The sequence below is a fragment of the Rhinatrema bivittatum genome, chromosome 12 (genome assembly GCF_901001135.1).
Source record: "Rhinatrema bivittatum chromosome 12, aRhiBiv1.1, whole genome shotgun sequence".
NCBI classification, from domain to species: Eukaryota; Metazoa; Chordata; class Amphibia; order Gymnophiona; family Rhinatrematidae; genus Rhinatrema; species Rhinatrema bivittatum.
Window position 1 is genome coordinate 23,211,955 of NC_042626.1, and position 21,403 is coordinate 23,233,357.

Sequence of the window (21,403 nt, forward strand, 5' to 3'; positions counted from 1 at the left end):
GCCATTTTAAACCAGGAGGGTTTTAACTTTCGGAGGACCTCCCACTCCTGTGGTTTTCGGGGGGGGACGACCTACTACCACCACCGTGAAAGCCACGCGTATGGAGCCCTGGAGGGGGAATCCCTTTGACTTGCGAATTTTTTAGTTGTGGTTAGAACCCCCCTTTTTTAAATCTGGCAACAATGCCCCAGCATTACAAGTGACACGTGATCGTGCCTGCAGGATTTACACAAGGCTATGAGCAGTAATAGAAGCCGCCGTTCGGGGGCAGGACACAGTAATCAGTTACCTTCGAGCGCAGCGGTACTTTCCTACTCTCTCCCGCAGAGAAACTTAAAAATGGTGTGCACCAGCCTTTTTCTAGCATAAATTCCGCGAATTTGTCATTAATGAATATGGTGCAGCGTGTGTATTGGCGCAAGTCCCCTCATGTTAGGTCCAATAAAAGAGGAGACGCGTAACATATATAAACAAAAGGGAACTTGCATGTACAAAAGTTCCTTTACTTTCAGTCGTTTGGGGGCGTCAGAGATCTGCTCTGCTGAGGCTGAGAGGCTGGACTACACTTCCCAGCAATCCGCGTGTGCAAGGCAAAGCCCAGCCCCAGCCGGTGACAGCCGCCAAGCCCGAGTCTGTCGGCCGAGGGGGAGACCATGGACTCGCAGCAGGGCCTGGTCCTCCCCGGCCAGGTGCTGGCCTCCCGTCCCTAGCGCCTGAACTACCCTAGGGTCCAGAAGTCGAAAGGGGCGAGACCAGCATGGAGCCACTCGCCCTGCCCTGGACGCTGCTGCTGCCGCTAGGGCTCTGCATTGGGTCCGGGCTGCTGAGAGCCAGCGGCGAACAGCTGGGCATCCGGGTGCCCCTGAAGAACGGGCCGGGCCCGGGGAGCTCGCAGGCCCGCAGGCTCCCGCGATCCGCCCAGCAAGAGCCCAGAGAGGGTGGCCGTTTTAGGAACATGATCAATAACTTAAGAGGGAAGTCCGGCCAGGGCTATTATGTGGAAATGACGGTGGGGACCCCTCCGCAAACAGTAAGTACACGACCTGTCTCTGGGGAACCTCTGCATGCACATCCCCACCTTGATTAATCTGCTGATTAAAGCTTAAATTGTCAGCCTTAAAGCCACCTGTATCTCTTAAGCGACCCTTGTCACTTTTCACCAGAAAATGCATTTCTTTTCCGGAGGCAGTTACTGTAAAAAGAAAATCAATTCACCGGCTTCACATTTAAGATTTTTAACTTGAAAATTGCAGAGGTGTGTGTTTATATATATATATATATATATATATATATATATATATATATATGGAACTTATAAATTCAAGATGTTTTTAAAGCAGGAAATACAGAAATCAGAACAAGATAGTTTACGTTTTATTGTGGAGTAATGATCCTAAAGTTAGTCTTTAGTTTGATAAATAATGCCTAGCAGAAACATATCTCAGTGCATATTATCTGTTTATTTTCCGTAATTAAATTTACTAAATCTTGTAAAGCTAGAAACTAAAACCCTTTTATCTTTCTTTTAAATGAAAAAGTAAAAAATTATATATACTATAATTATATTCTGATTTCTGTATTTCCTGTTTTAAAAACATCTTGAATTTATAAGTTCCATGTAAAATAGCTTTTTTAAAAATTTCAAATGGGGAAAATAAATGTTTATGAGCAGCAATCCAGAGAATTGTACTGTAGAAGACGTTCTCTGTCTTTTATTGTAGATTGTGGGAAAGGATGTTTCGCAGTTGTTTTAATGTAGGTAAAACGATTCTGTACAGATCTAGAAATTGAATTCTGACCCACATTTTGGGGCCACAGCAGAGCACACTTTGCTAGTGTATATTGTTGGTAGTGATGTACAGTGTTTCAGTAAAATTATACTACACTATGGATACATAGTGAAATAGTATTCTTATTATGCCAGAAGCCACGTGTAAAAATAAGATAATGAAAAAAACTAAACCAGTACAACTTTTTAATTTATAGAATGAGTTTCTAACAAGGTGGTTGTTAGTAAACTTAAAAAAAATACTTTCAGGTCATTAATGTGATGGGAGCTGGGGGTGGGGTCTGTATCCGGTGCTCAGGAATCGGGAACCAGTCTGGGTGCATAAAGGAAATCTTAGCATGGTAAATCCAGCGGTGCACAAAATGGCAAACGGCAAAACATGTCTGCAGAAAAGATAGGATGTCAGTAAAAATATGACAGATTCAGTAAAAGAGTCTTTTCATAAGCTGGGAACTCTGGTTCCCGGAGAACTTTTTAAAAAGCTAGGAGCCAGGTAACTGGTGGATTCTACCATCTAAACTCTCCTGCATGTTATAAAAACGTATTTTCATCGTCCTGACCTGCAAATAAGCCCAGTTATAAGAGCATTTTGCGTGTAAGGATAATTCTTTCTGCCTGCCCCCGAGAAGGCTGTATGCGGGGTCCTGTTCTCCAGCGGTGGAAGAGAAAACGTTGGTTTCAGCCTTCGAGGTGGCCGTGATGGCCTCAGCCAATCGGATGCCAGATGTTAAAGGAACAGCTGTTCCATTCCACCAGGACCCCAGAGCAGGAAGCTGCTGCCCACGCGTGTTGCTGGTTTTATTCTGTAGTTTAACGGCACGCACTATTTCAAAGGTGAAAATGTGTTCTCTGATACAGGCAGCCATTAAAACCCACAAAGACTTTTTTTGTTGTAGTTTATGGAGATGTGTCGGGCACTGAAGGAACTCAGAAGCCCTGTCTTTGGGCCAACATTCAAGTTTAATGTTAAAAACACAGCCACCGTTTCCACAGCTTGGTACCAGGCATGCAAGCTTAAGAGGAGCCTTGCCTTAGATTATAGTGTGCAGTGGGAATAAAGCCCTGAATCATTCTATTTCTGTTGTTTGGTAAGGACTTTACAATGCTTTTTTTTTTTTTTTGGCTCAGTAGTTGGAACCAGTACCGGCACCACGAGGCTTCATTCATAACTATCTGGCAATTTTACCCCTATTTTAATAGCCACCCACCCTCCCACTGCACAGCCTCACATTTTACTTTCACCCACCCTCCCACTGCACAGCCGCACATTTTACTTTCAGAAATTAACACCTGCCCACAGGCTGGCGTTAATTTCTGCCGGCACAGGGAAAGTGTACAGAAAAGCAGTAAAAACTGCTTTTCTGTACACCCTCTGACTTAATATCATAGCGATATTAAGTCAGAGGCCCCAAAATTTAAAAAAAAAAAAAATGTTAAATCGGCCCGCGGGTCAGAAAATAGATGCTCAATTATGCCGGCGTCTGTTTTTCAAACCTGTGGCTGTCAGTAGGTTTGAGAACTGATGCTGGTAAAATTGAGCGTCGGCTGTCCCTAGCGCCTCCTTTTATCGCGGGCCCTCATTTGCATACTCGATCGTGCGCCTCGGAATGCCGGCTCTCCCGCGAATTTTACTGTGAGCTGTCAGAGCACCAGCAGAGGCTCTGTTTGAGAAGCCAGATAACTCCCTTTTCGCTTGTTCCAGCCTTCTTTTTTATTGGCGTGAGTGACCTACTGCCATGGTGTGTCTGGCCTCTAGCACCAGTTTGCAATCTGATGCTGGGCGGGAGTCTCATGTAACATTAAAGCAGTGGTTCTCAACCTTTTTTTCTGTCGGAACACACCTTTTAGATAGTTCCCACATGCGTGACACACTGAACACATGACAGTCACAGGGCTAACCCACCCGTGACCCCCAGTAATGGGTATAAAGCAGAACTAGAACATTCCCCGTACAGCTCGCCATACAAAAAATATTCTGGTGTTATCTCAATAACAGCAACACAAACTCCCTCTACTACCAGGCACAATAGCCCTACTTATAAAAAGACAGCAGTTCACTACCAATGCATGTCCTATTGAGAAAACACAACAAATAAGGCAAGGTATTTTACTAGCCCTCATGCTAGTTAAATACCTCACCTCGGTCACACACACAAAATCGACCTTCACCAAGTACAGAAAGACCACAAATAACAAATATGGAGACAAAAAGTGGAATGGAAACCCAAGAAAGCCACTCTGCATGCAGTACAAAACTGGAGAAATGGAAACAGAACTATAGCACCTAACATAGAACCAGGATCTGCAATAATTCTCACAAAGTTACACCTACATTATGGCATGCACTCAAATGGAGAACCCTACCTATAAAAAGGCAACATTACAAATATTAAACCAGGCCCTAAACACCAATACACCTCCAATTAGGGAAACAGAAAAAGTCAAGCTGCTATAGATCCCCACATAGTTTTATAGTTGTAAAAGTATATGAATACATGTTTCAAAACGATTGATGAACAGAACAACATCTAACAATTAAAAACTCTTAAAATTATTAAAAATTCTTGAAGCAACAATAAAATATTTCAAAACAGCAGACACATCACATAATACCCAATAATTAAAATGGCAGTCAATCAAGAAAAATTAACTTAAAAAGCCACCTTTACTTACCCTCTCCAGCAGTTCTCCTACTCCTTTCCCTTGCAGGCCACACCAGAAGCAGCAGTAGCTGCTAAAGCTGTCCTCACGGTCCTCCTCTTTAGGGACCAAAACCAGTCTCTTCTCTCTCACACACACAAATCACTCCCACCCTCAGGTCCAGTTTCTGTCTCTCACACACCAATCATCTCCCCAACCAGTCTCTCTCTCTCTCTCTCTCACACACACACATACCAGTCATCTCACTGACCAGTCTCTGTTTCACAGTGTTCTCTCTCTCTTACTTACACACAGGCTTTCAGTCACACACATGTTCTATCTCACTTACAAATGGGCTCAATCACACACATGCCCCCTCTCTCACCACCACAGCCAGCCAGAAACATGCTCCATCTCTCTCTCACACATACACACAGAAGCACCTTCCCTGTCTCATGTATATACACCACACACACACACTCTGGCCCCCAGCTGAACAGCTCATTTTCGGCTCCGCCGGTGGCCAGCACCACCAGTCTTTGTTTCTTTGGCCCCGGCGGTGGCCAGAAGCGTCGTTCTTCGGGTCTTCAGCCCTGCCAGCTATAGGTAGCATGCAACACACCTGCTGGTGCGTGGCAACACACTGGTTGAGAATCACTGCACTAGAGCATTGCCGGCACTGCCTGAAGCTGTCAGAACGGCATCACTGCCATTCTCCCCTCCTCAAAACCAGGAAAGCTACAGGAGCCAGGGAGGCACCAGTATGAGACTGCACTGCTGTATGCACACAACTGTGCACTGCTAGACACACAATAAAATCTTAGACCAAAGATCCATCCTCCTGTCTCAGATAGTGGCCAATCTAGGTCATATATACCTGGCAAGATCCCAAAAGGTAGACAAGCATTTACAAATATATGGAACACCTGTATGAACATGGCCATATACATAGTTTTGCACCTACAGATGAATCCATTTAAAAACATATACAGTACTCATACAGCTTGGCACACACAAAGGCTCTTGCACTAATGCATAATTAACATGTTAAAGCAGACATGGTATATGTGCACAGTTATGCCTAGTGCACACTTACGTGAACACAGAATGCTCCTGACTGATAAAAGTCTGACCTTGGTAGGCAGCAGCTGCCATTAGTGTGAGAAGCTGAGCACATCCAGAGGCCCCTATATTTTCAGGCCCCAAGGGTAGCCACTGCTGAACCTGTCGCTGTATCTCGGCACACGGTGCTAATGGAACTGTTTCTGGAAGGGGTGGGGAGAGAGCAAAATGGAACTATTTCGCTGACTTCCTGTAACCAATAACTGCAGTTCTCCCTGCTATTCCAGTTCTGAACCCCCCCCCCCCCCCCCCCCCCCAATCCCTTCTACACGGCTCTGCCAGTGCACCTCAGCCTGAACATGCAGCACGAGCGAGGGGGATCAGCTATGCACCGAAGCTGTGCAAATTCGCGTCTTCCCACCGTAGGCCGTATCGCACAGTGCCCAGAATGTATTTCTCGCACATGATGTTGTCTTCCCTAATGCCACCTTGCTGACCTTTGGCGGCCATAGGGGAGAAGAGTTGATAGATGGGAAATTCTAACTAGTAGTATTTAAAATGAGCATGGCATCTCATCTGGATTGCACGGCTTCTACAGGAGGGAAGTTAGATTTTTGTTGAGTAGCATGGGAGCTAAGATTGTGTTTCAGACCCTTTTCTCCCAGGCTGAGCTTATTGAGCGGAGATCTCCAAGGGATCAGGTGGAGGTGCACAGGAAAGGTGTGAGGGTTATAATCCCACAGGCCTGACGTCAAGAGGTATTTTAAAAAGAAATTCCTGAGTGAGCGGAGCTGACAGGGCTTGCCCGGGGTCAGAAGGAAGATGAAACTACACTAAATTTTAGTCTATTATTATTATTATCATCATAAATATCCTACAACTGTTTAACGACTGCATGCCAATCCCAGCCTGAAGAAAGGGCAGTTCTCCTTTAACGCCCCCAAGTGAAGGAAAAGGCAGGTCTCCTTTTAATTCTTTAGCAGAGTGGTATGTGTGGATTTATCTGCGTGGCTGGGCATCTTTCGCTGCCAGCCACACAGATGGAGCCTGAGTCATGATGTGAAGTTTTGCTGTTTTACTAGGACATTTTTCCTTTTCTGCCTGCTGATTATTTTGGGAAGAAGCATCGAGTCCTTGGAGCACAGGATAGCACGTGATGCAACCTGAGCCGCGGTCCTGCAGATTTCATCAATACGTTCTCGGGATCCCATTTCCCTATCGAGCAGGCTGGCTGCGTTATCCCCCTCCTCGGCCCATCCCCGATAATGCACGCCTTAGAGCCTCTCGAGATAGGAGCGAGGTATCGCTCCCTTAAACCTCTTCCCCCAAGAAACATTTTGCGGGAGGATTTGAGTAAAGCTGCCCCCCCTCCCCCCCCCCAATAAAGAAGGTGTTTGGCTGGCCTAGGGATGTGTTGGTCTTTCCACCGGCTTCCAGCACCGTTTACGTTCTCTTGCATAGCGGAGTTTAAAAGAGGTCTGGCCAAGTTCCTGGAGGAAAAGTCCATCGAACATTAGCCAGGTAGACTAAAGAAAGCTATGGCTATCCTAAGGAGCAAATACCAGGAAAGAGAGGTCTCCTCCATGGGATCTGCTGGGTCCTTGTGGCCTGGACTGGTCACTGTCGGAAACAGGATGCTGGGCTCGATGGACCTGGGCCTGATCCAGCATGGCTGTTCTAATGTTTTCACTGTGTTGCCTTTTTATTGCTTTACAATGCACATCATAAACCAGAAAAGACCTGCCCAGCACCCCCCCCCCCCCCATTTCTTTTTCAGATTTTGGGCTACAACCATAAGATTTATGGGGAAACAGGATTTTGTTTTCTGGTTTTTATAGAGCTGTACCTTTCCTGCAAATTTCGTTGCTCTAGGTTGAATGGTTTGGGAGAGGAGTACCCAGACAGACGAAGCAAATCATAACACAATTTTTAAAAAGAAACTGAACCAGTCCTTTTTTTTAATCTGATTTGAGAGGAAAGAGAATTCCCCGGACATGGTCCAGATGGGTCCAGATATGAGGGAGAGGAGAGGGGGATCCTCTCCTGTTGAAAATGACTGGAGCCTGATGATTTTCAGGTCACGTTGCATGGGGTAATATTGAAAAGCACTAGAAAATCTCTGCAAATGCACGGCGTATGCTTATTTATTTATTTACAAATATTTCTATATCGCCTTCCAGGTCAGAGGATTGCTCAAAGTGGCGTAAAACAATTCAAAAGACAATCCATGAGAATGAAATCAATCAGTCGCTTCCTCCTTAGTTTGGTTTGTTTAATTCTTGGGACCTGTTTGGCGTGAATTGGAGGAAGTCAGATCACTATAAGGGGAATTCTCAAAACTACCTAGCAAAAAGAAAGAGGGGGAAAAAGTCCCAGTGACATGTTGTATTGACTCCTTTCATCTCATGACTGAGTTTACTGGAATATTCTTGGATAGACACAGAGGGCGATTGTGCAAGCCATCTAGCTGGTTAAGGGTCCGATGTAACAAGGCAAAAGCCAGGAAGATACTTGGCTGCATAGGGAGAGAATTGGTCAGCAGAAAAAGGGAGGTGATATTGCCCCTGAATAGGTCCCTGATGAGACCTCATTTGGAATACTGGGTCCTATTCTGGAGACCGCCCCTTTTAAAAGTATATAAACAGGATGGAGTTTGTCCAGAGGGTGATAATAAAATGGTCAATGGTCTTCTTTCTAAAGATCTAAGCATGTATACCTTGGAAGAAAGGTGGGATAGGGAACATATGATAGAGATCTTTATATATCTCAAAGGTTTCCAGGCATAGGAGGCTCTAGAATGAGGGGTCATGGATGAGGATGAAAGGGATTAGACTCAGGAGTAATCTCAGGAAGTATTTCATTACAGAGAGGGTGGTGGATGCATGGAACATCCTCCCAGTGGAGAAAAAAATGGTATCTGAATTCAAGAAAGCATAAAATAAACAGGATTTCTGAGGGAGTGATAGGACTTGTAAAGCTAAATTAGCTGGGTGGATGGACCATGTGGTCGTCTTCTACTGTCACATTTCTCTTTTCTAAGGTGCAGTTTTACCCAAAATCGTATGCATGTTTTTTGTGAGCAAACCTCACTCTTAACGGAGCGAGGAGTTTTGAGTACAAAAAATGTGTGAATAACTGCGTTGTGTATCGCCCTCACATGGAAAGCCCATGCAAATGAAGGCATTAACTATTATTATTATTTTTGCAGAAAGATCCATAGGTTTGACCCCTGTTTTGTTAATGTTCAAAATTTAACTCCTAGTCAGAGATGGAGTAAAGCTCCTGGAGCCAGTGGAAGCCTATGGAGAAGAACCTGGAGATGCTGGCGGGGGGTCTCCTGCGCTCAAGATTTACATGCAGAAAACATGGTTTACGTGCATGAATGTTTTCAATGCAGGCAACATTTTGCATGCACATAAATCCATATTTTTATGCATGCTAAGCATTTTGTTTACACACATTTTTGGGTGTGCACACTTTTTTTGTAATTCTTGATGTATTAGCATACCATTAGCTTACTCCATTAGGCGTTAACACTTTTTTAGCCCCTGCGTTAAGAAACCGTTTGCTGAATTTTGAATGCATAGCTTATTACATCAGCCTTAGCCGGGCTAGATTAATGAGTTTCAGGATTGCTCTGTGCCAGGTGTCTGCATTTAGCTACATTTTAACTCCTTAAAAAGTGGATGTTTTTCGGAGGTGGGGTTGGACAGGGGAAGAGTAAACCAGCTTAATGAAACTTGCTCCCAGCCTTTTGAACTTAGTAGCATTCCTGTGCAGTCTGTCCGCTGAGCTGGGGACGGTTCACTTGCCTGCCTGCCAATTTGTCTGGGCCAGCGCCATCCTAGGCTGGAGATGTGGGAGGAGTTCTAAGCTCGCCGGAGCTCCCACTCATGCTCGGGTCGATCCCTCAAGTCTTGGCAAGGTCCCGGCTTTTCGGCAGACTGTGGCGAGTGCGGCCTGCCCCGATTCCCACAGTCAGCAGTAAAGCCCATGGGCCTGTCACACTGAGAACACAAAGGAGAGCGAAAATAATTCTGCACTGAGCGAGAGATTGCGGAGGTTGCCGGGTTCCCTTCCTCCTTTTTCTCATTAAAACACCTCCCTGGAAAGCTGTGTGCCCCCCTTAGGATCTTTCCTTTTAAAGGCGGAAAGCTTGGGGACCGTAAGGAAACGCGAGAGATTCACCCGAGAGGTAGCTGCTGCCATTCCCAGGGTTGCTGGCTGGCGCGAGGCTCATTAGTAAATGAGCCACAACATAATTTATGCTGTTACTTTGCAAGATGCGATCCCTTCTTGGGAGAAGTGGCTTGTACATAGAGAGATGTATAATAGTAATGTAGCTAAATTCTGGTCTGGGTGAGGTCTGTAGTCAGAGGGAGGGTGGCAGAGCTTGATCTGCCGCTCCAGGGAGGGAATCAGCAAGCACGGAGGCTATGAGGGGGGGTGGTGGTCTCCCCATTTTCTACCTCCTGAGGCTGCCTGATTCTTGTACGGCACCGCAGTATTCTGCAGCTCTGTGTTAGGCTCTTTTCTGTCTCGGCCGCTTCCAGGATTTCAACCTCTTCTCTGTCGACTCGTGCCTGGCATCCAGCTCTGAGCAGCCTGACATCGCCCGAGTGCATTGTGGGAGTTTGGAGCTGTAGGACACTGGGATGGCCACCTTCCTATCGCTGTGCCTTTGCTCTTTAAATGTTTTGTCAAACACGATATTAAAAAAAAGTATCAGAACAGTAGAGAGGCCCAAGGGATTTTAGGGATGTCGTATTTTTATGCATTGTTACAGATTGCACTCCCTCTTTAAGGCAAGCATTCCTAGAGAAGTCCCAGCCAACCTCCTGCTCCAGCAAACTTGCTGACATTGCCTCTCCTAAGTGCAAGGAAGTGTCGAGGTGGGGCTAGCTCAGCAGGTTGAATGCAGGCCCCCCCTCCCCCCCACTGGGGAATGGCAACACCTGGCGCTTAATGGGTCTGAACAGTCAACAAGAGTTAAGTGGCAATTAGCACAAATACAAATGGGCTAAGCGGGCCGCTCACCAACTTGCTGTTTTTGTGTTTTCCCTCAGCTAAACATTCTCGTAGACACAGGAAGCAGTAACTTTGCTGTCGGAGCTGCATCTCATCCCTTCTTGAGGAAGTACTACCAGAGACAGTTGTGAGTATCTGGGGAGCAGAGAAAGACCTTCCTCCCCTGGATTTTTGAAGGTCTATGAAAGGTTGAGTCATGGGCAGGAAGTGAGGCATTGGGGCTTGGTAACTGTTAGAGTCTGGGAACTTAAGACGACGGAGGTGTATGGGTCGGCGCTGTGGACTGACCGTTGCGTGTTGATCCTCAGTGTTGTGGGTTCTGGGAAGGTTCAAAAGCGTGGAAGGTGGATGGGGGACTGCATGTTAGGGTAAGCTCTGCGGGTTGGGTACTTAGGGTTGCGGGCGGGAGGTGAAATGGAGTCTCCGATAGAGGTCTGTAAAATAACCTGCTAACCAAAATTAAGCTTTTGACAAAGTTGTTAAGAGCAAGGGGCAGCTGTTTCCCTCAGAGATAAATAAGTAAATAATAAAATGATCCTTCCGCTGACATGGCTTCCTCTCCTCTTTGGGAACACACTTTCTCATGGGGTTATGTATTTATAGTTATATGCTGCCAATGGCTCTAGGCGGCTCACGAAATAACACACACAAAAATAAACAGAGGGACACAACACATCTTGTTAAGAGCGGCTGCCACTCAAGCACTGAAGTATGCTTATCAGTGTGTTCGTTGTAGGCAAGGGTGAATAGGTGAGTTTTCAGCAGCGCTTTAAAAGGTTTTAACCCAAGTTGGTAAAAGGTTCCACATAGAGGGAGCTGCCACAGAGAACGCCCTCTCGCGCGCGCCGAGTGGATGGAACGTCAAGCAGGCCGCGTTGTGAGGCTCGCAGGGCCCACGATGGAGTAAAGATCCGTAATAAACAGCCTGCCCAGGGAAATGAGTCCAGTGCCAGCAAGGCGATGCTGTAAGTCGCACAATTTCTACGGGGAGTTGATGAAATTGGAACAGAATTGGAGAGAGAGAACCCCTTGAAGAGGTGCCTGAGATCAACCAAGCGGCCGCATTCTGCATGAGCTGTAATGTGCGCAAAGAGATGGTGGGAAGATCAAGATAACAGCACATTGTAGTAAATCCAACTGGGGCATTGTTGTAGCTCACACATCCGAGTGAAAATCAGAATTAGACAGCGAAGTGCTTTAGACTGCGCAATGTCCGCAGCTCAAAGAAACCTGTTTGAACAACTTGCCTAATTTGCCCCTTGAATGACAGAACAGAGTCCATAGTGACCCCTAGACTCTTTAATGCTGTCAGAAAGCTGAATAGCGCAGTTCTCAATTTTCAGCAGAGGAGGCACAATAATAGAGTCCCCGCGATGCATGATTAGAAGATCTGTTTCAGAAAGATTGAGCGCCAATTTATTGTGTCTGAGCCATTGACGAATGGCAGCAACGCATCAGAAAATGAGGGCTGAGGTCTCATCCCAGGACGATCCCAAGTGAATGTAAAACTGAATATCATCAACATATAGGCGATTCCCCAAGGACAGTCCTGCGAGCAATTTGCAGCTAGGCTGCATGCAAATATTAAAAAGCGATGCCAACAGGGCTGAACCTTGGGGAACGTTAGTCAAAACTGAACGCCAGGAAGAAGATACCTGGCCCACTTGCACTTTTTGTGAACTGCCTGACCGATGAAAGGCAAACCAGCCAAGAACTGTTCCCGTTAAGCCAAGTCCCCTTGCGGTACAATAAAATCTGGTGGTCGACAGTATCAAATGCTGGGAGAGATTGAGGGTGGCTAGTGCATTTTGTTTTACCAGTGTCTAGGCCGCTTCTAGAGAAGTTGATCAGAGAAACTAACAAAATCTCAGGTTTTGTTTTTTTTAGCAGTTTCCGAAAGCTTGAATGGATGAGGCTCGAGGATTTGTTTTTCAAAAAAGACGGTTGTTTCAGCATGGCAGCGTGTAGAGTTTTGGACAAAAACAGAAACCGAGGATATCCACCTATAATTGCCCACATCCTGAAGATCCAATGTGGGTTTTTTAAAGCCAAGATCGAACTGTAGCTTTCTTTAACTGGACAGGAACCAAGCCCTCCCTTAATGGGTTACTGCAAGCTCCGCAGGTGGTGGTTTGAGGCAGGAGCTGCTGGCATGTGGGGGCAGGAAGGCAGATGCACGAGCAGAAGAGCACTGAGGGGTAGGTGCTTTGAATGATGGAGCCTCCAGGGGCAGCTTAGGAATCATTTATTAGATTTCGAGCATCGCTGCTGAGCAGGATGCGGAAAGCCAGAAACATCCCGGACATCAGCCGATTTAAAAAAAAAAAATATCCCCAAACTTTTTATATCGTTCTCTGCAAGCCTTGTGTCATCAGTGCGTGTCCTCCAGCTCTCGCCAGGGAACCATTCTGCCCAGCCTCCCTCATTACCCGCTCTCACTAAGGAGCCACAGTCCCCCGTCGTGATGTGCGCGTGTGCGATTCCCTGGACAGAGCGCGTGCCGGTGCGGAGTGACTGAATACAACAGTAGAGATGTTTTGCAGATTAGAGACAGATTGGTTTCTATCTTAGCAAAAGATCTACCACCCCAGCTCTTTGTTGCCATGGCGACCGGGCGCACACCGCAGCTGTTCATGCTTAGTCCTCACAAACAAGGCCGGCACTGCCGTCTTCCCCCCCCCCCCCCAGTGCGCTGCGGACCCTGGGGATATTCTCAAGCAGACACCAGGATGAGTGGAAGAGAGCATGAAGGGGGGGGGGGGGCAGGAGAATGGAGGAAGGGAACAGAAAAAAAAAAGTCTGACAAAAGTGACAGGAGGGATTTGACCCATTGCAGTTGGTATTTCTGTGGGAACGCTATGATATCTGCCAGGACAGGCACATCTGAGAGCTGCTGGTCCATCATGCACACATGGGGCTCCCAGGGGTTCCTCCAGCATGGGGAAAGCCTTGCTCGGGGCTATCCAGACTCTCCTGCAGTCAGGAAATGACAACTCCACACCTGATTGTGCTGTTCCAAAATACCCAGTTTAGGGGCCCTATTTACTAAGCATTTTCTCTATAGACATAAAAGGGGAGAAAACCCTTAGTAAATGATCCCTTGCTGAGGTATAACTTGCTGAATAGCGATAGTTGACAAAAACAAAAAGGTTTCTTCTCGTGAAATCCATAAAGTCAATTTAAACAGTCAATTAGAAAGATTTAAAGACATGAAGAGGTCTCCCCTGACTCTAGGATCCCTATCATGGACTCCCTTTTCTACCTGAATTCTCCTTGACTCCACACTGTTGACTCTCCTCCTTTTATCCTCTCATTCAGCACCAACTGGAGAGAGAGAGAGGTCTAGTGTGTCTGAAAACTGTACAAGGGCTACAGCCAAGTGGGTGTAGGCCCTCTCTAGCTGTCAGACCCACTAGGCCACCTCGATCCCTTGTGTTCCTCCAACTTCCACAAAACACTAGAAATGAATCCCTAGCAGAGCAAGCAGACTTCTGTGTTCCCTCTCTCTAGGAATCCTTTTCACATACCACCTGGAGCCCTGTCATGGGCTGCTCCATTAACTCACTCCTCGACAAACTCCAGAGGTTCTCTCTCGGGGCTGTAGATCTTTTGCCAAGATAGAAACCGATCTGTCTCCAATCTGCAAAACGTCTCTGCTGTCGTATTCAGTCACTCCGCACTGGCAAACTCTCTGTTCAGGAAATCGCACACATCACGATGGGGGCTGTGTGGCTCCTTAGTGAGAGAGGCTCAGCAGAATGATTCCCTGATGAGAGCCAGAGAGCATGTACTGATGACAGAATAGTATGAGCCATTCTGGAACATTCTGAGTCACTGCTTAAGGAAACAAATTTCCAAGGTGCTATCCAGGGGGTGTGTATTTGGCACCTCCTACACTCTCAAGTCATATGTACCCCCTTGGTGGAAACATCGGGTCACCAAGTCAGGAGCCTAGCGTTATTCCTATGGAAATGTGCTGGGAGTGGCACCCTAGCAGTGCCAGCCTTTGGGTACCGCCGGTCTCACTTGTTATGCTGGTCCAGGAGCCAGTTTTCACCCAGGGTGCCATTTGCCCTAGGGCTGGTCGTGCACCTTCATTCCTGTGGGAACATAGCTTTGAGAAATGCCAATCACAGTCTTAACGTGAGAACTTGATACAGTCCTGGGTCTCACCGGGAAATGCTCTGAAAATGAATTTAGGAAGCAGCATCCATGCTAAAACCCTCTAAGGATCCCACAATGAAGTGCCTCACAGGCTTGTGCTGTTTCAACTTCAAACCATGGGTCCAAACTGCATTGTCTATCACGGAATCGGCCTCCGCATGTCTCCGAGACTGAGGATACACATGCTGAAGCATGATTTGCCAGCAAATGAAATTTACATTTGCCCTGGGTGATTATGGATGTTGAATTTGAAACTGAAAGAAACACCTAGTAGAAGTTTTATATGAAGTTAATCACCATTTATTGAGTAAAAGAAGCTGTGGTTACATTTAAAAGTTCCCCCCTGAAGCAGGCATACATGCCAAACCATGGTCACCGTGGGATTTCTATTTTAATTTCTGGAACTGGTTCACTTTTTGGTGTTTTGATTGTGTAATTTAGTTTTTATGCATTCCCATTCCGTAGTAGTATACATTAAAGGTTGTTCTTACAGATATTTTTAGCTTTGCTTATACCACTGCGATTTAAATATTTTAAATCCTTTCCTTATTCTCTTTTTCGTTTTCCTCTTAACTCTCTGGATCTGTTACACTATAATGTGTTACTCCTATGGGGACCCCCTGGGTTTGGCACACTGCAGTGTGGTATTCCCGAGGTGTAACGCTCTGGTGCGGTGGCAAACAGAAGCTCAATGACACTGAGGTCGATGCAAAACAGTGATTACCGTAACTCGTGCTTGGATGCACGTCCACAACCCTTATGCTATAAGGGGATTAGTGCGTCCAAAACATGAGTCCAGCCCCCTATGAAACTAATAGCGCTCATCACATGCAAATGCATATTGATGAGGCTTTCTAGCAATTCTCCCCCAATTAAAAAAAAAAAAAAAAAGTGTGCGCCCAACCTGCACATTTTTACGCTAGGGGCCCAGAGCAGGCGTTAATTTCTGAGCAGCCCAAAAAAGTTGTACAGAAAAAGTAGAAGATACTGCTTTTCTGTACATCCTCGGACTTTTAATATCGTGGCGATATTAAGCCGGAGGAGCCAAAAGGAAAAGGGAGGGTCATAAAACTGAGCGTCCGTTTTTCCTAACCCGCTGACAGCCACCTAACAGCCCACGTCTCCTGGGCGCATATTTGTCCCTAGCGCCTCCTTGGCAGCGCGATCCCTCATTTAAATATTCAATCTCGGGCCCAGGAGAGGTGCTGAGAGCGCGTTGGGGAAAGTGGGGGCGCTCAGCCCCGAGCACCCGTTTTCCGCACCGATTTAATTGCATCGGCCCCCATTATGGTAAGGGGAGGGGGAGCAGAGAGAATGAGAAGCGATCTGAGAACTCATGTACGGGGGATGCCGAAATCCAAGCGAGCGATGATCCGTGGAAAGCTTCTGTGCAGCACCCAGGAGAGAGACTTTGGGCTGATCGGGTCTGATAATCTCAAGGTAGTTAAAACAGTGTGATCGTGCAGTGGCCAAGGCCACAGGGATGCTAGGAAGAGAGATGAACAGCAGAATTAAGGAGGTATATGGTGCCTCTGTACACTGTCATCAATGGGACCTCGCCTGGCGTATTTATGTCCAGTTCTGGAGACCGTACCGCTAAAGGGATATGGACAGGCTGGAGGTGGTCCTTAGAAGGGCAATTTAAAATGATGCAGAGTCTGCACCACAAAGCTGTAAGAAATGGGGGACAATATTCAAAGGATTTAATGCAGGTAAACACTGGCAGCTGGGGGATATCCTTACCCATGTAGACAGGAATAACTGGCTGGGCCTCTTGGCCTTTTTCTGCCATCTTCTGCTATGTTACTAAGGCTTCGGAGCTCGCAGATAGCACAGGATTGATTATTCTGGTGCAGAGCATAAGGCCTGGCTGGGCTGGATGTTTCCTAGTGAGGCTGCAGAAGTGCTCCTGTCAGGCCCTTCAGGCTGATGATGGTGCTGGCGGTGCCAGGTCCAAAGGGAATGTGGGTGGTACTGCATTGTGCTATTCAGTAATATGATAGTTTGGGGGGGGGGAGATCTGATCTCCCACCCAAAAGGACATCCATTCAGTGGCCTCTTGGACAGTGAATAATCCATTGTCTTCCCATCCCCTGTGCCCACATCCAGCTGTGGTCACACGCAGCAGGAGGAAGGCCGGGAAGGGACGCCTGTCTGTGCTGAGACAGACACATCCCGAGGTGCTGGTAAAAGCTGAGCTCGGACTGATCCAGAGCCAGGTCAAGACAAAGAAATGTGCACAGAAAAACTTACAAGCATGGCGAGGCAAGGGTGTCGATTTTAGTACAAAGGCCGAGCATGTTTCACGGCTCCCAAGTAGGAATGAAAATATGAGGGTCAGAGCTGGGCCCCAGGATCAAATTACATGTTAAAATATAAGTGAGTCCGGAAGGTGCTCCTAAAGCCTAATAGTAGGGACAGTGATATAGAAAGCAGGTAATTGTGGGGTTCAGGTACTCCTGGTCCCGGAGGTATTCCTTGATTATTTCTCTCTCTCACTCTCCTCCTCCTTTTCTTGTCTCGCCCCTCTCTCCCATGCCTTCTCACCTCTCTCTCTTTGGCTTCAGGTCAAGCACATACTGGGATCTGCAGAAAGGCGTCTACGTGCCGTACACCCAGGGAAAGTGGGAAGGGGAGCTGGGTAGCGACCTGGTCACCATCCCCCATGGCCCCAATGTCACGGTGCGAGCCAATATTGCAGCCATCACGGAATCTGACAAGTTCTTTATCAACGGATCCAACTGGGAAGGCATCCTGGGCCTGGCCTATGCAGAGATAGCCAGGGTGAGTCTTCCCTCCCACATCTTTTCGGGGCGTTTAGGAGGCACTAGCCAGGGTGAGTTTTTTTTTTTTTACTTGGAAGGAAAGGGGGACTATGGGGGGGGTGGGGGTGGGGAAGAGGTGCTGCCGACCTGAAGTTCTGCTTTTCTGCACGAGCCACTTGGGCCGCAGATATTAAGGGATAGCGGTCTGGAGTCTCGAGGGGGGGGGAGGGAGGATGGGCTTTTTTTTTGTAAAATAATCTCATCTTTATTCTTCTGACCTTGAAGCTGCTGATTTCTGAGCATACACTGGGCAGGATGCTGCCTGCCTCTATTTTGGGGATGACGGTGGGATTGACTCTGCCCTGGCAGGAAGTGTAATGTACACTCTGCTGTGTTCAGCACTTTATCCCTCCAGCTTCGACTCCCTTGCTGCTCCCAGAGTGCTGGAGGCCTGCCCAGAGCTGACATCCTGACACATCCAGGCTCTCCTAGGAAGAGGAAGGGGGTTAGAAGTAATTACGCTTCAAAGAACCACACATGCACATCTGTCACATCTGCTTTCCTGAGTGCCATTTGCTGAATCTCTTCTAGACACATGGGTGGATTCTGTCCAGAATTTAAATTGGTCTAGTTACCAGAGGCCACTGTTGTTTCTTTTGCTCTGTACTCATATGCCCTGTGAGCAGAGGGGCTGCTATCAGGCCTGGTACACACTAGATATTTCCAGAGATGGAGAACACACAGAGATCTAACATACACAGTGATAACTAGCACACACGTGCACAGACTGAGCCTGCACTGAGATCTTGCACACATGCACACTAGCAGGTACGCATACACACAGAATGGCCATACGCTGAAATCTGGCGTGCACACGCAAAATGAGCTCATTTTGAGCATGCTCAGGGTATAATAGGATAAGTATATGGTGGATAATTGTGATATCACAGCCGGGAAATCATTGCACGGTGACATTTAGACCTAAAGGATATGCAGATGGTGGGAGCAGGCAGGAATGGCATGCTAGCACAGTTAGATGCTCTACCACATGCTCTGTGGCTGTAACTGTCAGGAGTGCCGATTACTATTCTGTTGGTATATACAACATTATATCAGGTCCCAGAACTAGGGGAGGCCATGCCATGTCCACTTGTAGTCCCAGGATTCAAGCACATGATTCCAGTGTTGACTGAGGTCTTTTTCCTCACTGTATCCTCTGGAAGAGTCAAACTGCCCCCTTTTGTAAGTGCTACCGGTTTCTTTCTCTCATCTGCAGCCGGATGACTCCCTGGAGCCATTCTTTGATTCGCTGGTGAAACAGACACAAGTCCCCAATATCTTCTCCCTGCAGCTCTGCGGTGCGGGCTTCCCACTGGAGGAGTCTGAAGCAGCAGCTTCCGTGGGCGGGAGCATGGTGAGTGCTGAGAGGGTAGTCCCATGGTGAGTGAGGAGAGGAGCAGGGTGAGTGTGAGAGCATGCCTCTAGTTAGTTGAGGGGAAGCAGCGTGAAGGAAAGGCCAACCTGACAAGGGAGGGGGAGACCCACAGAGGTTCAGTTCGCACAAGTGTGAAACTCGTGAGCAGCAGCAGCACCAATCATCAAGGCTTCAGTGATAGCTACTGCCCATGCGTGCATCTTTCGCATACATTCCTAATTCAGTCGTCATGAAAACATCTGTCGAAAGTGGAGAGTACGTCTCTCATTTCCTGACGTCATGCTGGGATCTGCCATGATCGAACAGCATTTTAGACTGCAACTCTTTTAAGGGGTTGCCTGGGGAAATTTAAATATCAATAGGAGAATGCCCAGGGAAGGGGGCTAGAAGAGCATTTTTTTTTCTTTTTAAGTAGCTGAGATGCAGTCCTGGGGGAATGGAGCTAAAACCACAAAAAAAAAAACCCCATCTTCCATTTGCAGCCCCCAACTCCCATTTGTCCTTTGCCCACCATTGCTTATTGAGCTCTGGTAGGCAAGGAATGGCTGGGGGGAGGGGCACTTCAGCACTGGAGAAAGCTGGGGATGAAGGATCATTGGGATAAGGAGGGGGGAGAATGTTTGTGCATGTGCGTGTGCGCACACACGTTTAGGGGACAGGTCACACCCAGCCCACTACCACTGCCTCTCCCCCCCCCCCCCCCCACACACTTTTTGACTACAAACTCGGCCATGAATTAGACCAATATAAAAGCCCCCAAAAGAATTAAACAGGCAATGATAGAGGATGAGGATTGTGGCAATGGATAATTCTTGTTAGTGAGGTAAGGAGGATAGAAGAAATGGGGGCCCTTTTCTCTCTATCCTCCTCCTGGTTCTCCTTCTCCCCAACCCTCTGGATGGTCACTAGTTTCCCCTCTCTGGAAAATGATCCTCCTTGCCCAGTAAGGCAGCCACATAGTCCTCCTCTTCAGGCCGAAGCCAGCTGAGCGTCCTCTGCCTTGGGGGTTGCGGACAGACTGGTGTGCACCAGCCACTCTCCTCTGACAGGAACTGAAAAGTGCATCCAGCTCTCTCCCTCCTCGGGGGGGAGGGGGGGGAAGTAAGGGAACAGCACTACATGCTCTCCTTGCTTGCTCCTCTTGCCCTCCTCTCTTGTTCCCTCATTCAGTCTTTCCCAGTCCCTCTGATCCACTCATTCAGTCACACCGCACAACAGATTTGATCCTCTCGCACACGTTTCCTCTCACGCACAACCCTCAGCCCATCCAATCCCTTCACTCACTCTTTTGTCCCCTCCACATCCCCTCACTCGCTCTCCCGTCTGATCGCCTTACTCTTGTTCCCCCACATCCACTCACTCACTCACTCACTCTTGCCCTCCCTTTCCCCCACTCGATTCTCTCCAATCCCTTTATTCACTCCCTCTCCCCTAGTGTGGGCAGCAGTGGGAGCCCGGGAAGCCAGCACGGTAAGCAGCAAGCTGGCCAGGAATCTGACCCGGCCAGTCGTGGCAGAAGCATTGGGGTTCACAGGCATTCACCTCATGTCTCTTCAGCCTTGGCCCGTTATACTTCACGGCCTTCTCAATAGTGCCAAGAAATTGCACAAAAAAAAACAAAACCCAAGGTCATGTGGCCATCTGGTCTCAGGGTCGGCCGCTCCAACCCACGCTGCTCTGTTCTGCTTCCTCTGGGCAGCCAGAAATGATCTGTGCTGTGCTCTGTTTCTGCAGGAGAGGCAGAACTGATTTACACTTCCTTGGGTCCCAGAAAAAAGGTGGCGGAATGCCAGTCTGGGATGCTCCAGCAGAAACGAAGCCCCGGGGAACAGCACAAGGCTGCAGCTTCTTAGCTGCACTGCCAATTGAGGCCTTGATGACTGGCACTGCTGCTCATAAGTTTCAGACCGATACAGAAAAACGCGCGGGAGAGCGGGCGAGCGATTCAGGAGGGTGGCCTATGCAAATTAGGGCCCGCGGTAAAAGGAGCGGCGGCTGTCAGCGGGTTTGACAGCTGACGTTCAATGTTTCCGGCGTCGGTTCTTAAACCCGCTGACAGCCACGGGTTTGGAAAACGGCCGCCGGCAAAATTGAGCGTCCGTCTTCCAGACCGTGGGCCGATTTTTTTTTTTTTTTTTTTTTTAATTTGGTTGTAAAATTTTTACTTTTATTTTACTTTTGGGGCCTCCGACTTAATATCGCTATGATATTAAGTCGGAGGGTGTACAGAAAAGCAGTTTTTTCTGCTTTTCTGTGTACTTCCCCAGTGCCGGCAGAAATTAACGCCAGCCTTTGGGCAGTCGTTAATTTCTGAAAGTAAAATGTGCGGCTTGGCTTTCTGAATCGCGCGGGAATAACTAATAGGGCCATCAACATGCATTTGCATGTTGCGGGCGCTATTAGTTTCGGGGGGCGGGGGTGTTGGACACATGTTTTCGACGCACTATTACCCCTTACTGTATAAGGGGTAAAGCTAGCGCATCGAAAACGCGCGTCCAAACCTGGGCTAACAGTGCGCTC

At 47.6% G+C, this 21,403-nt stretch overlaps 1 protein-coding gene across 2 annotated transcripts in view; it reads left to right on the top strand.

Moving 5' to 3' along the window:
- The first annotated feature begins 31 nt into the window (after positions 1-31).
- Positions 32-21,403, top strand: part of BACE1 (beta-secretase 1) — a 33,954-nt gene continuing 12,582 nt past the window's right edge. For both annotated transcript variants that reach the window (XM_029574114.1, XM_029574115.1), the window contains exons 1-4: positions 32-1,030; positions 10,558-10,646; positions 17,251-17,467; positions 18,725-18,862. In XM_029574114.1, the coding sequence (XP_029429974.1) occupies positions 758-1,030; positions 10,558-10,646; positions 17,251-17,467; positions 18,725-18,862 (717 nt within the window). In that variant the 5' untranslated portion in view covers positions 32-757. The remainder of the gene's footprint in view (positions 1,031-10,557; positions 10,647-17,250; positions 17,468-18,724; positions 18,863-21,403) is intronic.